The sequence below is a fragment of the Myxine glutinosa genome, chromosome 7, assembly GCF_964187855.1.
Source record: "Myxine glutinosa chromosome 7, kmMyxGlut1.1, whole genome shotgun sequence".
NCBI lineage: Eukaryota > Metazoa > Chordata > Myxini > Myxiniformes > Myxinidae > Myxine > Myxine glutinosa.
In genome coordinates this window covers 138384156-138399126 of record NC_136267.1, presented here as the reverse complement: position 1 = coordinate 138399126, position 14971 = coordinate 138384156, and the positions used below count along the sequence as shown (strand labels likewise).

At 43.6% G+C, this 14971-nt stretch overlaps 1 protein-coding gene across 3 annotated transcripts in view; it reads left to right on the top strand.

The window, feature by feature from the left end:
* Positions 1 to 14971, top strand: part of LOC137431682 (epidermal growth factor receptor kinase substrate 8) — a 126668-nt gene that overhangs the window by 84486 nt on the left and 27211 nt on the right. For all 3 annotated transcript variants that reach the window (XM_068123290.2, XM_068123292.2, XM_078782336.1), the window contains 4 exons: positions 5500 to 5579; positions 5681 to 5807; positions 11852 to 11940; positions 12174 to 12248. In XM_068123290.2, coding sequence (XP_067979391.2) covers positions 5500 to 5579; positions 5681 to 5807; positions 11852 to 11940; positions 12174 to 12248 — 371 coding nt within the window. The remainder of the gene's footprint in view (positions 1 to 5499; positions 5580 to 5680; positions 5808 to 11851; positions 11941 to 12173; positions 12249 to 14971) is intronic.

Sequence of the window (14971 nt, the reverse complement as noted above, 5' to 3'; positions counted from 1 at the left end):
AGCCATCTTGGATAGAAAAACTAACCTTACCAATCAACACGAAACTTCACAAACATAATCCCCTACCCATACATACAGTGCATTCAAAAAGTATTAAGACCCCTTCACTTTTTTCACATTTTGTTATGTTGCAACCTTATGCTGAAATTGTTTAAATTCATTTTTTCCCTCATCAATCCACACTCAATACCCCATAAAGACAAAGAGAAAACAGGATTTTAGAAAGTTTTGCAAATTTATTAAAAAGAAAGAACTGAAATATCACATCGACATAAGTATTCAGACCCTTAACTCAGTACTTAGTTGAAGCACCTTTGGCAGCGATTACAGCCTCGAGTCTTCTTGGGTATGATGCGACAAGCTTTGCACACCTGGATTTGGGGATTTTCTGCCATTCTTCTCTGCAGATCCTCTCAAGCTCTGTTAGGTTGGATGGGGACCGTCAGTGGACAGCCATTTTCAGGTCTCTCCAGAGATGTTCGATTGGGTTCAAGTCAGGGCTCTGGCTGGGCCACTCAAGGACCCTCACAGAGTTGTCCCTAAGCCACTCCTGCATTGTCTTGGCTGTGTGCTTGGGGTCATTGTCCTGTTGGAAGGTGAACCGTCTTCCCAGTCTGAGGTCCTGATCGCTCTGTTTCAGGTTTTCATTAAGGATATCTCTGTACTTTGCTCCGTTCATTGTTCCCTCAACCCTGACCAGTCCCCCAGTCCCTGCTGCTTAAAAACACCCCCACAGCATGATGCTGTCACCACCATGCTTCACCGTTGGGATGGTATTGGGCAGGTGATGAGCGGTGCCTGGTTTCCTCCAGACATGACGCTTAGAATTGAGGCCAAACAGTTCAATATTGGTTTCATCAGACCACAGAATCTTGTTTCTCACAGTCTGAGAGTCCTTTAGGTGCTTTTTTGCAAACTCCAAGTGGGCTTTCATGTGTCTTTCACTGAGGAGAGGCTTCCGTCTGGCCACTCTGCCATAAAGCCCAGATCGGTGGAGTGTTGCAGTGATGGTTGTCCTTCTGGAAGTTTCTCCCATCTCCACACAGGATCTCTGGAGCTCAGCCAGAGTGACCATCGGGTTCTTGGTCATCTCTCTTACCAAGGCCGTCTCACCCGATTGCTCAGTTTGGCCGGGCGGCCAGCTCTAGGAAGAGTCCTGGTTGTTCCAAATATTTTCCATTTAAGAATTATGGAGGCCACTGTGTTCCTGGGAACCTTCAATGCAGCATAAATTTTTTTGTCGGCTTCCCCAGATCTGTGCCTCCAAACAATCCTGTCTCTGAGCTCTGCTGGCAGTTCCTTCGACCGCATGGCTTGGTATTTGCTCTGATATGCATTGTCAGCTGTGAGACCTTATATAGACAGGTGTGTGCCTTTCCAAATCATGTCCAATCAATTGAATTTACCACAGGTGGACTCCAATCAAGGTGTAGAAACATCTCAAAGATGATCAAGAGAAATGGGAGGCACCTGAGCTAAATTTCAAGTGTCATAGCAAAGGGTCTGAATACTTATGTCAATGTGATTTTTCGGTTTTTTCTTTTTAATAAATTTGCAAAAGTTGTCTAAAATCCTGTTTCCTCTTTGTCATTATCGGGTATTGAGTGTAGATTGATGAGGGAAAAAATGAATTTAAACGATTTCAGCATAAGGCTGCAACATAACAAAATGTAAAAAAGGTGAAGGGGTCTGAATACTTTCTGAATGCACTGTATGCAGAGTGATGGCATCTACCCATTGTGGGACTATGCGGAGGCATATTGGCGACAGTCACATTGTTCTAGTTTTTTATTCTACAGGCACGTTTACTGTTTTTACGTACATTTTCATTGAGATTTTTATTTCATAGTTTATAGTTATATAAGTTACAAATTTCAAATGTTCGATATTGATTGAGGTTATCCTTGGTTTTTTCTTTTTTACATCTGTGTTTATGGTTGTTTATGTAAATTTTCATTTGCGGATGCTTTCCGACGATTCTGGGATTTTTCCTGTTGTACTGGCTTCAATGTCTGTCGGCACGCCAAATTTCAGTTTTCTATGACACCCAAAAGGTACGGAACATTAATATCAGTCAGTCAGTGGTTAGAAAGAGCTTTATGTGTATGATGACGTCATAGGTCACATCGTATGGCAGATTTATTGGATTAATGGAAAAATTTGGAAATCGTTTTCTCCAAAACCACTCAAGGGGAAAAAATTGAAACTTGGCATATGTCATCAACTCCCCATGGGGTATATAGGGTCATAACAATGAGGTCACCAGTGAAGTGGTAATCCAGTTATAATTGGTTTAATTGAAATATTTATCAGAAAAATCTGAAACTTCATATCTTCAACCTATTTGAATTTTATTTTTGACGTTCATAACCCATGCCAAGAAACTACGTGGCATATGAGAGTGCATGGATAATCTGGGTATGTGGGCTATAATAGTGACGTGTTCAGTTAACGATGGTAGTTTTGTTCCGAATGAACGCAAGAGGCGAGAGTACGCATTTTACGAGTGCCTTTCTCGTTGGTGAATTGCATAAGGACAAAATAAAAAACGAAGTAATAAAATGTGTTTTTCATTGCTTTATAATATACTCTCTCTAATTATGTGCTACTTTTTTTTTATCCCCACCCGACTGAGCAGCGAACGATCGCGTGTGCCGAACGTGGCGGGCACACTCTGCCTCGGATGGCACATTTGAGAGCGTATTCATTTATTTCACGTTTGCAAACTATGTTGGCGTTAAACTATGTTTTAAAACTAATAAAACCGAATTTGCGATTCATTCGCTTTCCTGCGCGTTTGTGCACGCGATGGCGATTTCTTTACCAAACTCCGGAAGCCGTTCGCTTTGGACCAAACCATTGCATGTAAATAGAGGGGGGGGGATTGTCACCACTCGCAAGCCGTTCGCTTTGGACCAAACCATTTCATGTAAATAGAGGGGGGGGGATATAATTTTAGATATAGATATAGTACGGGCAATGCCCTAGTATTTAATAATGTTTGCATTGCAACTGAAAATGCCCGTTTTTGTTAGCCAAATACAAATGTACATGTATATATGTAAGAGATGATGGCATAGTTTAAGACCCGGATGTATCACCATATGTGTCTTTAATAAACTAGTACGGTATTGCAATTGCATTACATGTTTTGTGTCAGTGTTTGGTGTACATAGCACACATTTTCTTCTCGTTGCATAAGGAGTGTGGGTAAGTTGGGTATTTGGAAGGAGCAGTGGAGCAGTTGCAGGTGGGGGCTGGGGAGCATATGACATGCGTGGTAAGCTTCAAACAATATCTGGTTAGGCCTCTGGTCTCCAATCATTATTTTCTGCACCTGAAAGTAAAATTTTCTTTTTTCCCCGTTTTACTAAAACCATATTAACTGCTTGGAGTGGATAAGTCTCTACAATGTTGCGATTAAATGGCTCTTGTTAAGTATCATTGAAATGTCCTCCACAGTCAGGTTGGTAGACTCTCATTTTTCTAAAGCCTTTCTTTTGTGGTATCGCTAATCCCATCCTCTCATCTCTCCATCCTCCCCCAGCCTACACAGATGACACACGTTTTTTTTCAAAATCCTCCACCTGGGTTCCCTTCCCAATTCTAAGCTGAATGCCTAATTCCATTCCTTAATCCCTCTATTATCTCATCTCTGGAACCGTCTCCCTATTTCTGTTGTCTTGTGGGCTCTCTATTGTCATTCAAGAGTCAAGAGTGCTGCCCATCATCATCTGATGCTTTCTCCCATAACCATCTCTACCCTCTTCTACGTAATCTGACCCCTTCTCCCCCCTTTCCTTTCTGCCCCTCATTGATTCACGTGTGAGAACGTTGTCTCCTTGTACCCTTTGATATGAATCTGTTGTCCTCTGTCATTTAGCTCTGCCTTTTGTCATGTCATCCATGATCTGAGATTTTTATGTCCAAAGAACCCTCTCAGTAAATAATTAACATAAAATCAAAATCTGTAAATCGGGCGTCATGTGTTATTACCTCCACCACGGAAGGTGGACGAAGGGTATGTTTTCACCCCTGTCTGGTGGTTTGTCTGTTTGCCTGTGAATACGATATCTCAAAACGTTGTGAAGGGATTCGGACGAAATTTGGTGAACAGGTTGGGTGCGTCACAAGGAATAATTTATTTCGATTTTGTTGAGGATTCGAATGTGGATCTGCATAAGAGGTTTTTAAAAACAAGACCGAAAGTCTAACAGCGGCATAGCCGTGCTTGTTTGATACTTTAGTTGAAGATAGACGTAATGACGTAGTGTGACACAAAACTGCCGCTACTTTAATATATAGAAGATATATTTTAACCTCTAATAACTTTGCAGTCACTACGAAGGGATTAGTGTTACGATTACATTTATTATAATATTAACATTACGTTATCATTATTACGAAAATGATATTACGATTAAAAAAACCGCCGCTAATTCCCTACTTCCGCAGTTACACCGCTTATCATTAATTCATGAACCATACACCACTTCAATCCATTAACTTTCCATTCACGACATTGAGATTAAAGTGTTATGGTTATATTTACAATATTATTATTATTATTATTATTATTATTACAAGAACGATACTACTGAAACGAGACACTACTGTATTAAGAAACCTGGGCTTAATTTGTCCGAAGCTGTCCGAAGGCGAGGCATGAAGCCTAAGGCCTATACCAACCATATTGTTGGAAGACCCGTAATGCCGATGCTTTCGATTTTGATGGTCATTTTAACAATCGGTTTGTTTGTGCTTCACACTGAATGAAAAACGTAAAGGGAGAGAATGCAGATTGTGATATATGACAGGTTCGACGATGTGTTCGGCCTGAACGAAATTGGAATTAAAATGGCGGTGTGCGGAATCAGCTGCCGTACCACCGTAATGACATCAGACGTAATCACATCACCCTGTCATGTGACCAGATCCTCAGCTCTGATTGGTATACGTTTGAGGGGACATACAGATGGACAAACACTGTTCTATATGGCATTGCCCTATGGGCTACGCCGTAAAAATCATTTAAATCATTCTTCACTATTGAATGATAGGGCCAGAAATAATATATAACATGATAATCCATAAAGTTGTGAACGGATTGTGACAAACCTTGGTGGGAGAGTTGGGTAGGTAACAAGAACAAGCCGATTCGATTTTGGTTTGGGTCCGGATGCAGATCGGGCTATCATTGGATACAAAATGTAAACTGTTCAGCGTGGCGGAGGTATGTGCTCTACCAAGTGCAGTTCTAGTTGTGTAAGAAAGTCTGAAAACCACTTCCTGAATGACATACATACTTACCCTAAATGTTTTTCAGGCTTGTACCTTCTATAGTTGGTTAATTCGTAAGAGCTTCATACCAAACCAAGTGCCCTTTTATGGAGCTCATCTCTCCTTTATTTGAGTGGAAAAAGCCAAATAATGATATTGTAGTTATTATTGGTTATTTTCCACATTTCATGTCTTACTTCCTTTTTCCTCTACTTTCAGATGATATTGACCACTACAGCAGTTGCTCTCAAGATGAAGAAAATCCAGAGATCATGCCATTGAGGGTTGATCGTGATGTGGTAAGACCACGTGTATTCGCTCGATTGCAGAAAAACAAATGGGCACTGTGTCAATACGTCGCTCACGTTGGTTTTCCCTTGTGCCATTTTCCCGTTAACAGCAAATGTTGAACCACCTGCTGGATGATATTGAGTCGTTCATTGCAAAGCTTCAAAAAGCAGCCGAAGCCTATGGGCACCTAAACCAACGGAAAAAGAATCGGAAGACCAAGCAAAAGCGTTTTGGAGGTAAGTGCTTTGCCTTGACCTACTATTAAGGGATTAGGATTAGTATACTTTCTTGATATCATTCTTCACAACTGTTGCCATAAATGCTCAACTGATTCTGCACATCCCATTCCATGTGTTATTGATTGGAAGTGGTTCATTTGCCAAACAACTACTCCCTCTGCCTTTTGAAATCAATTATTTTGGAAGCTGTTTCATTTGCAATATATTGGATGCTTCCTGAGAAATGCACTTGAGGAGTGTCTACCCAGTTTTTTTTTGTTTGTTTGTTTGTTTTTTTTGTATACAAGATCGAGGCTCGTGAAAGAGCGAACATTAATCACACAGAAAGACAAACAGACACATAAAACAAATAACATCGGGAGCGGTAGACAAGATGGGGAGAGAGGGGGAAGGACACAAACACAACATTTGAGAGCAGGGACCGAGAGACATGGAGACGTCGAGAGATCTGTGGGAGGGAGAGGGCTTTTGGGGGGAGGCATGGGAAGGGGGCGGGGGGTGGGAGAGGTATAAAACATATGGACACTGCCAGGACTTCCAGGAAAGAGGTTGGAATTTCAAACAAGGTGGATCTGGGGTGAATTAGTGGGGGTAGAAAAGATCAAGGTTTTGGATGGGGGAAGATAGGAGATGGTGGTGAACAGCTGTTTTAAAGACCTGGAGGGAGGAGTGGGATTGAAGGGAGTGTGGGAGTTTGTTCCAGAGGCGGGAGAAAAGAGGAATGAAAGAGTGAAGGTGAGCAGAGAGCCGAGATTTCGGCAGTTTAACCATCAGAGAGTTGCTGGCAGATCTTGTGCGACCTGTAGGAATATTTGGGGGACAGAGCACAGAGAGACCTGGGGGAGCAAGGCCGGAGAGGAGTCGGTAGAAGACAGAAAGACCACCTACCTGCCTGCGGTGAGTGAGTGAAAGGCCCTCAGAGATAGCTTCATCACGGGAGATTCCAATGATTCTGAAAGCTTTGGATTCAACAGCGTGAAGCCGAGCCAGGTGTGAGGCAGGAGCACCAGCCCATAGGGGAGAACAGTATTCCATTGAGCTGCGGATGAAAGCCTTGTATGTGGTGAGGAGCTCAGGTGTGCCTAGGAAGGACTTCGCATGACGGAGGATGCCCAGTCGGCGACTGGCTTTGGAGGCCAGCTTGGAAATGTGGTTTTCCCAAGAAATGTCATGGCAGATAGTGAGACCCAAAAGCTTGAGCGACAGAACTTCTTGGAGAGGATTGTTGAGAAAGTAGATGGGAGGGTTGTCCAGTCGATCTTTTCGGAGAGACATAGTAAGAGTGTGAGATTTGTCAGGATTGAAAGACATGTTCCACTTGTTTGACCAGTCTGTGATTTTGTCCAGGTCTTCAGAGAGTGAGGAGGCTGCAGACTGCCGATCTGAGGGAAGAGGAATGGAGCGGCAGAGAGTGGAGTCATCAGCAAAGAGATAGAGAGGATTTTCCAGAGAGTCGGAGAGATCATTGATGAAGACCAGAAAAAGCACAGGGCCCAGCACACTGCCTTGGGGAACTCCAGCCTGAACAGGAAGGGGAGATGAGAGAAATCCATTCAGGGCCACACGTTGACTACGACCAGAGAGGAAGTCCGCAAGCCATGCATGGAGATTTCCATGGATACCATAGGAGGAGAGTTTGGTGAGCAGAGCTGGGTGCCAGACCGTATCGAAGGCACGTGATATGTCAAGGGAGACAGCTCTGATTTCCTGTTTGGCATTGAGGACCTCCATCCATTGTTGAGACAGCAGAAGCAGCATGTCCAGAGTAGAGTGACCTGGTCTGAAACCAAATTGATGATCAGAGATCAAGCCATTGGAGAAGAGGAAAGATTTCATATCCGAAGCAATGATGGATTCCATGACTTTGCTGATAATTGGGAGCAGGCTGATTGGTCTGTGGTTGCAAGGATCTGTTTTTGCACCTTTTTTGTGTAAAGCGGTAATGTTTGCTGATTTCCAGGATGCTGGCAGATGACCTTGAGCAAAAGATAGGGTGAAAAGAACAGAGAGAGGGTGAGATAGAGCGTCAGAGCAGGATTTTAGGACCCGTGGGCTGATGCCGTCTGGTCCAGTTGCAGAATCAGAGTCGAGGTTTGACAAAAACTCCTCCACCTTGTCAGGAGAGAAGGACACAGAGTCCAGGAGCAGTTGGGTTCGACTGGGAAAGGTGGGAACAGAGAGAGATGGGTTTGGGACTAAGGATTTTGAGGCAAACACAGAGTTGAGGCATTCGGCTTTGTCACGTGCGATGTCAACTGTGTGGCCATTTGAGGTAAAGGAGGGGATGGAGGGGGAACAAACACCAGAAACGGATTTGACCAGACGCCACCAGGATTTGGAGGAAGGAGACAGGTTTGAGAGTTCATTCTTGAGTGAGGAGAGATAGTGCTTCCTGGCACTCCTGAGGGTAGACACACACTTGTTCCGAGCTTGGTGGAAGGAACTGAGATTGCCTTCAGTTGGATTAGCCTTCCAAGAGGCAAAGGCAAGTTGTTTCAGGGCAACTGCCTCACCACAAGATTCAGTGTACCATGGACGGGAGGAAGGGTAAGACAACTGAAGGCGAGATGGGATAAATCTGTACATGAGAGAGATCAGTTTGCTTTGGAAGAATTCCCAGGAAGAATTGATGTCAGAGGCAGTGGAGATGGGAGACCAATCCAGACGATTGATGGCTGCTTGAAGACCGTCCCAGTCGGCCTGAGTGAAATGCCAGACTCGTCGACACTGAGGAGGCTCTCTGAGAATGGCCAGAGAGATGTCCACTTTGACAAGCACATGATCAGAAGAACCGATTGGAGCAGAGGAAGAGCAGCAGACATTAGCAGGGAAGTTTGTCATAACCAAGTCTAGAAGAGAAGATACTCCATTGGCTGAGATCCGGGTCGGGAAATTGACAGATTGTGTCAATCCCAGTGAGTCACAGAAGTCCTTTGCTGAGGTGCCATGACTGGTGAGAGAGGAACCCACACCCAACCAGGTGGCATGATGACAGTTGAAGTCACCACATATGAGGAAGAGAGAGTTGGGATGAGTGGATAGAAGTTGGTCCATGTTGTCAGACAGTGAAATGTAGATGGAGTCATCACTGTTTGGGGGACAGTACAGAACACATATGAACAAAAGGTGGGAGTGGAGAGGAAGCCGTAGCCAGAGGTACTCCTGGGGGTGAGGAGGAGAGAGGGCAGTGCAAGGAGAGTGAGGAAGAGAGTTTTTGATAAAGATAGCCACCCCACCACCAGGCCGAGGCTCAGGTCCATCATACCGGAGGAGGGAGTAACCAGGAAGAGATATTAAGGAATCAGAGACATCTTGAAGGAGGAAAGTCTCTGTTTAGCAGATCAAGTGTGGGTTGTCAGAAGCAACCTGTATGGAGAGATCAGTCAGGTTTGAGCGAAGGCCCCGGATGTTTGAGGTCCATACCGTTAATGAAGAGAGAGGGGGAGCATCGGGTACAGGACAGGGGAGGGGATGAGTAGGGTAAGATGAAGGATGAGAGGGGGAGGTAGGGAGAGCAGTTGATAGTGTGTCAGAGATTGCAGAAGAGTTCCAAGAAAGGGAAGGATGAGGAGGATGAAAGGTTTGATGGTGAAGGGATGAGGCATGGTGAGGAGTTGTTTGAGGGGGGGCAGAGGAGAGTAGAAGGTTGGGGGGGGTGGAGGTATGAGATAGAAGGGAGATGAAGTGGGGAGGAGGCAGCTTTGAGGAGGAGGGGGGAGGAGGGAGAATTGGAGAGGAATGGTATGGGGGGAGATATGAATGGGAGGGGTTGGGGGCGAGTTTTGAAGGGGAGGAGTGAGGGGGGAGTTTAGGAGGGGAGGGGCAAGGGGGGAGTTTAGGAGGGAAGGGGCAAGGGGGAAGTTTAGAAGTGGAGGGGCAAGGGGGGGGATTTGGAGGGGAGGGGCAAGGGGGGGATTTGGAGGGGAGGGGCAAGGGGGGAGTTTCGGAGGGGAGGGGCCAGGGGGGATTTGGAGGGGAGGGGCAAGGGGGGAGTTTAGGAGGGGAAGGGCAAGGGGGGAGTTCAGGAGTAGAGGGGCAAGGGGGGAGTTTAAGAGTGGAGGGGCAAGGGGGGAGTTTAGGAGTGTAGGTGCAACGGGGGGGGATTTGGATGGGAGGGGCAAGAGGGGAGTTTAGAAAGTGGATGATTAATGAAAGACGAACATTGATAACAAATTGGGTTTGTTGTGATTTTCAAGTTTGCAATCCGATTCAGAACGATGGAGGAGGGATGGAATGAATGTGAATTTAGACCATGTAGTGAGGGAGACGTATAAGATATTGAATTTCTTTTTTTTGAAGTGGAATGAGTTGGAGAGGAAATTGAGAAAAGCCTTTTAAATAGGAAGAAAAACAGCGTGTTGTAATATACCACTGAATAAAACACTGAAGGGGAAAGGTTAAACATATTTAAATAATATTTAAACAGAACCGTAAACAATCTTATATGCACAAAATACCAATGGGGGGAGAGCCGAGAGGGACCACCACGAGTCACGTGAACAGGGCAAACGGTGGATGGCAAGGAGATAATGGGGGCGGGGCGAACAGCACACCTGGACAGAAAATACAGGATGAGACAACAGTACACGTGGAGAAAGGAAAATAAATGTTTTTGGTTTTTTTTTTTGGTTTTTTTTTGGGGGGGGGGAGGGAGGTGGGGATTTAGAAAGTTAGACAGAGTATTATGTTCGGGGTAGAAGGGAAAAAACTAAGAGCCAAGCAAAACACGCTTAAGTTAACAAACACTGACGGGGGTACAACTACAAGGCCGCACACGAGGAGCAGAACACGATTAATTAATTACGAGTTACAGGAAATTCAAACCAAAACTAACTATAATCAAACAATAACGCATGGACGATAAAATAACGAGTTGAAATTTGATAATCTATCTGGGGAAATGGGGGAGAAACACGTGGTCGAAGAACGAACGAACAAATAAGAATGAATAAACGAATGAGAACAGAGAAGGAAATGTTGTTTTTTTTGGTTTTTTTTAGTTGAGATTTACATAAGGAAGTAGGCTATGGGGTGAAAAGACTGGGAAAACAGAGAACGAAAGTTATTGCATCACAAACGACGGACCGCTGAGAGAAAAACAAAGCCTCAAGGTTGTACAGTGTACACTGACAAGGCCTCAAGACACGACACGAATTAACACGATTTTAAATTAACACGATTAAAGTTGTCATATAATGAGTAATGCCATAATTATATTCTATTAGATAGAGGAGATATGGCGAACTTTTGTAATCGTGGTGGCCAATAACTCTACTGTTGCCATAAGTACCGATGCTGCCGATGCCCTCAGCCATACCCTCGGATAATGTGTGACGTCCTCAGTCATGTAATCAAACAGTGTTACAATACAGATTCAGGACAATAATGGGCTGACAGGATGGCCTAGACTCTAGAGTCTAGAGGTACGCACACTCGCCTAGTAGGACACAGGGAGTGAACAAAATGGATACAGCCCAAACTCGAAACTCTCATGTTAAAAGTCATGTTATAGGTGGCTAAGCAGTAACTTAGACATGGAAAACATAGAATGGGCCATGTTTTTAACTTGTAAGTGCTCTCATCCCACCCTCATTTTTATGTACCCAGTTAGTCCTTCCTTCTCTAACATTATCAAAGTTAAGGGAAGATAAAAGGGTGTACTCAAACATTGCTAACACACCTTTGTCGCACTTATACTGAGCTTTGAAGATGAAATTCCATATTTAATGAAGGATAAAGGCAAACAGAATGTCAGAAGGTAATCAAAGCAACCTGCAAATGTTTTCACGTCAGAAAAGTTGGCAACGAGATGACCACATCTCTTCCTTGTTGCTTTTCTCGATGTCATGAAAATCGCACTTTCAATGCATCCTTTGGCATTTGGCCTTTGGCCCTGGCATGACCTTTGACACGAGATGAATTGTACATGGTTACACAGTCTTAACACTACAGGTCCTTTTAATTTTCAACAGCATTTACTTGATAAATTAATTGTTCTTATAATCTTACATATCTTGTTTTTTAACCTGGTTGTCTCGTAGAGGGAATGTACACCCTGCGATCCAAGCCACCTTCCGAACAAGAATTCATTGACATCTTGCAGAAGATGAAATATTCATTCAACGTATTGGTAAAGACATTTGATCTGACATTTGAATGAATTAACATGAAGTCATCAGAAATCTCTCGACTCGACTAATTGATCCTGAGAACGTTATCGCAAAATTGTTTAGAAACGACATCTGTATCATGAGATGTGAAAATGGCTTGTGCTTCATTAAACTTGTTTCAAGTTTAAGATAACAACAAATACTTTGGTTTTTGGTTGTCCGAAGAGTTTATTCTCCTCTTTCTGGTGTCTAGGCTCGTCTGAAGGGTCAGATTCAGAACCCAAACTCGTCGGAGCTTATCCATCATTTGTTCTCTCCACTTGAGATGGTGAGATGCACCTTTCTCAATCTTCGATGCTCTATATCTACATATCCCGTAACGCACCGCCGGATCTGTTGTAACTCTCATGTTTTAATGTGGGTTCTTAAATCGATAGTATTTGATCATATTGATAACATGTGCTAGACAACTCACTGTTGGAAATATTGTCCCTTGTGTTGTCAATGACATCTCAGAGCTTTTGGATTGGCCTGTTTGGCATCCCCATCTGAGCATGTAGCTTGTGATGCTGATCATTTAAAATCCAATATACAGTAAGGTCTCTTATCGTGCAGGGTTTGTGTTCCTGAAAATAAGCGAACATATTGAAACCGGATATATCAAATATTTATCAGGGTTCGAAGTTGCAGTGTCCCGGGTGCCAAATGCCACCAGAAACTCCGTCAGACTACCAAAACCTTGGTCCTGGGTTGGCCCTTGTGGCCACTTGTGTCAAAATCTTCAATATGTCTTCTCCATCGATGTATTCTTAACCAAATAAACTTGCCGTTGGGACTACAGGTCATACGGCAAAGGTTGTAGTGACTTCATTTCCCTCCTCACCTGGAGTTCTATCTATCTATCCATTCCCTTCACTCCCACAATCCTCCTGACCCAGTTGTTCTCGCAAACCTGCGACCTCTGTTGTTGTGTCTCTGTCAGTGCCACCATCTCCAGACCGTAAAGGTAGGCCGGCGCCGCTGACTTACCATCCCCGCTCACTGTTCCCCCCAGATACTCAAACTTACTTCCTTGTCTGATCTCCTTCCCCTCTAAACTGATATTCATTTATTTTTTCTGCTGCTCAACCCACATCACCTCAGTCTTCTCCATGCTCATTTTCAGCCCATGTTACTCATTCTCATTTTCATTTTCAGCCATATGCTTCCTTCCACTCCCCCAGTACTTCCTGCATCTCCCGCCCACTCTCGACCTCCACAACGAGATCTGTTAGTGCTAGATTGTGCTTCCATGCGGATCCGATCTTTTTTGCCATATTGTTCAGGTCAGAAGAAAGGGAGACCACAAATAAGTTATGGATTTGGAACATGAACTGGCTTCAGAATGTGTTGGCTCCAGATGCCTTTCGTGCATGCAATAATTGCTGGAGGCGACACCATATCACTCTTGTTTGACATTGGGAAGGGAGTGGCTCTCCATTAGTTGAGAAGCGAGCCTGATTTCAAGAAGAAAACTGAGGTGTTCTCCAGTCAACCTTTTAAGGTTGACATCATTTCTGCTGGTCAAAAAGCCCTCACTTGTTTGTTTGGAGGTTGTCCTAGTGAGGGCTTTGATGCACTGTTACAGGTGCTTTTGTGAGGTGTCAACAAGCATCACTAATGTACATGTGCACAGTTTTCACCCATAGCAATGGCTGCCTGCCATCACAATTCTCATGTGAATTTCCAAGTGCAGCAGTGGATGGGAAAATCAGACCATATGGATCCATAACAGTGGGGATGACTTTGAGTGAAATATCATTTTGAGCGATGAACAATGGATTTGCCACCAGTTCTAGAAGCTCTTCTGCGGGTCATCAAATGTAAATGCAAAACCGACTGCTATGCACCTGCAAGAAGCATGGATTATAATACTCAGTTGCATGTGGCAAGTGTAAGAAATTAATGACACAAACACAGGCCTGTGCTAGCATAGTCAAAATCATATAAATAGAGACTTGGGTCATTCAAAATGAATACCTCCATCTTCTTTTGTTTTCTAAATGGACATTTGCAGGGTATTCAGTGGCCATTCTGAGAAATGGCAGTGATCCTGGATATTTAGACAGCCAAGATCTCAATGAAAGCATCCAATAAGAAAATATACGGGAGTGTTTTTTCCTTGTTGGTGTCGTTTGAACAATTCTTCCGAAAACACAGTATAACGGCACTCAGTAGAGAGCATACCTCCACCTGGTTGGCCATATCACTCAATGGTGAAGAATCACTTTAAAATTCTACTAGCTGGATCAGGATCCGGATCTTCACCAAAATTGAATCGATTCTTCCTTGTCAAACACCCAAACGGTCCAACAAATTTCGTCCAAATCCATCCATAACTTTTTGAGATATCCTGCTATGTATCATTTTTGGCCCCATCTCTTAATGATGAAGAATCACTAAAAAATTAAATAACTCTCTTTTCCGAAGCCATATTCAGATCTTCACCAAAATCGAATCGTCCTTGTCCGACACCCAACTGGTCCACCAAGTTTCGTCCAAATCGGTCCACAACCTTTTGAGATATCCTGCTATGTATCGTTTTTGGCCCGATCTCCCAATGGTGAAGAATCACTTTTAAAATTCTAGTAGCCGGATCCGAATCCGGATCTTCACCAAAATCTAACCATTTCATCCTTGTGACATACACGACATCTCTGCCAAGTTTCGTCCGGATCCGTCCACAACTTTTTGAGATATTTTGTTCACAAACAAACAAACAAACGGACAGACAAACAGACAGGGGTGAAAACATAACCTCCATTCACCTTTGGGGGTGGAGGTAAACATCCATATTTTCAGGAAATATCGCACTAGGCTCCCATCTTGGCTATTTTTCCCAAACCATAATTATCTACATTTTTTATACGTTACTCACGAGGGTTTGGGGGGCTAGTTACAGTAAACCACATTTATTTTTCAATTTCTTCCAGGCAAAATCATAGATTGACTGGACTATTCTGTTGATTTGCAAATCTTTCACTGTAAATGTTAAATTGTTTGGTGAAATTG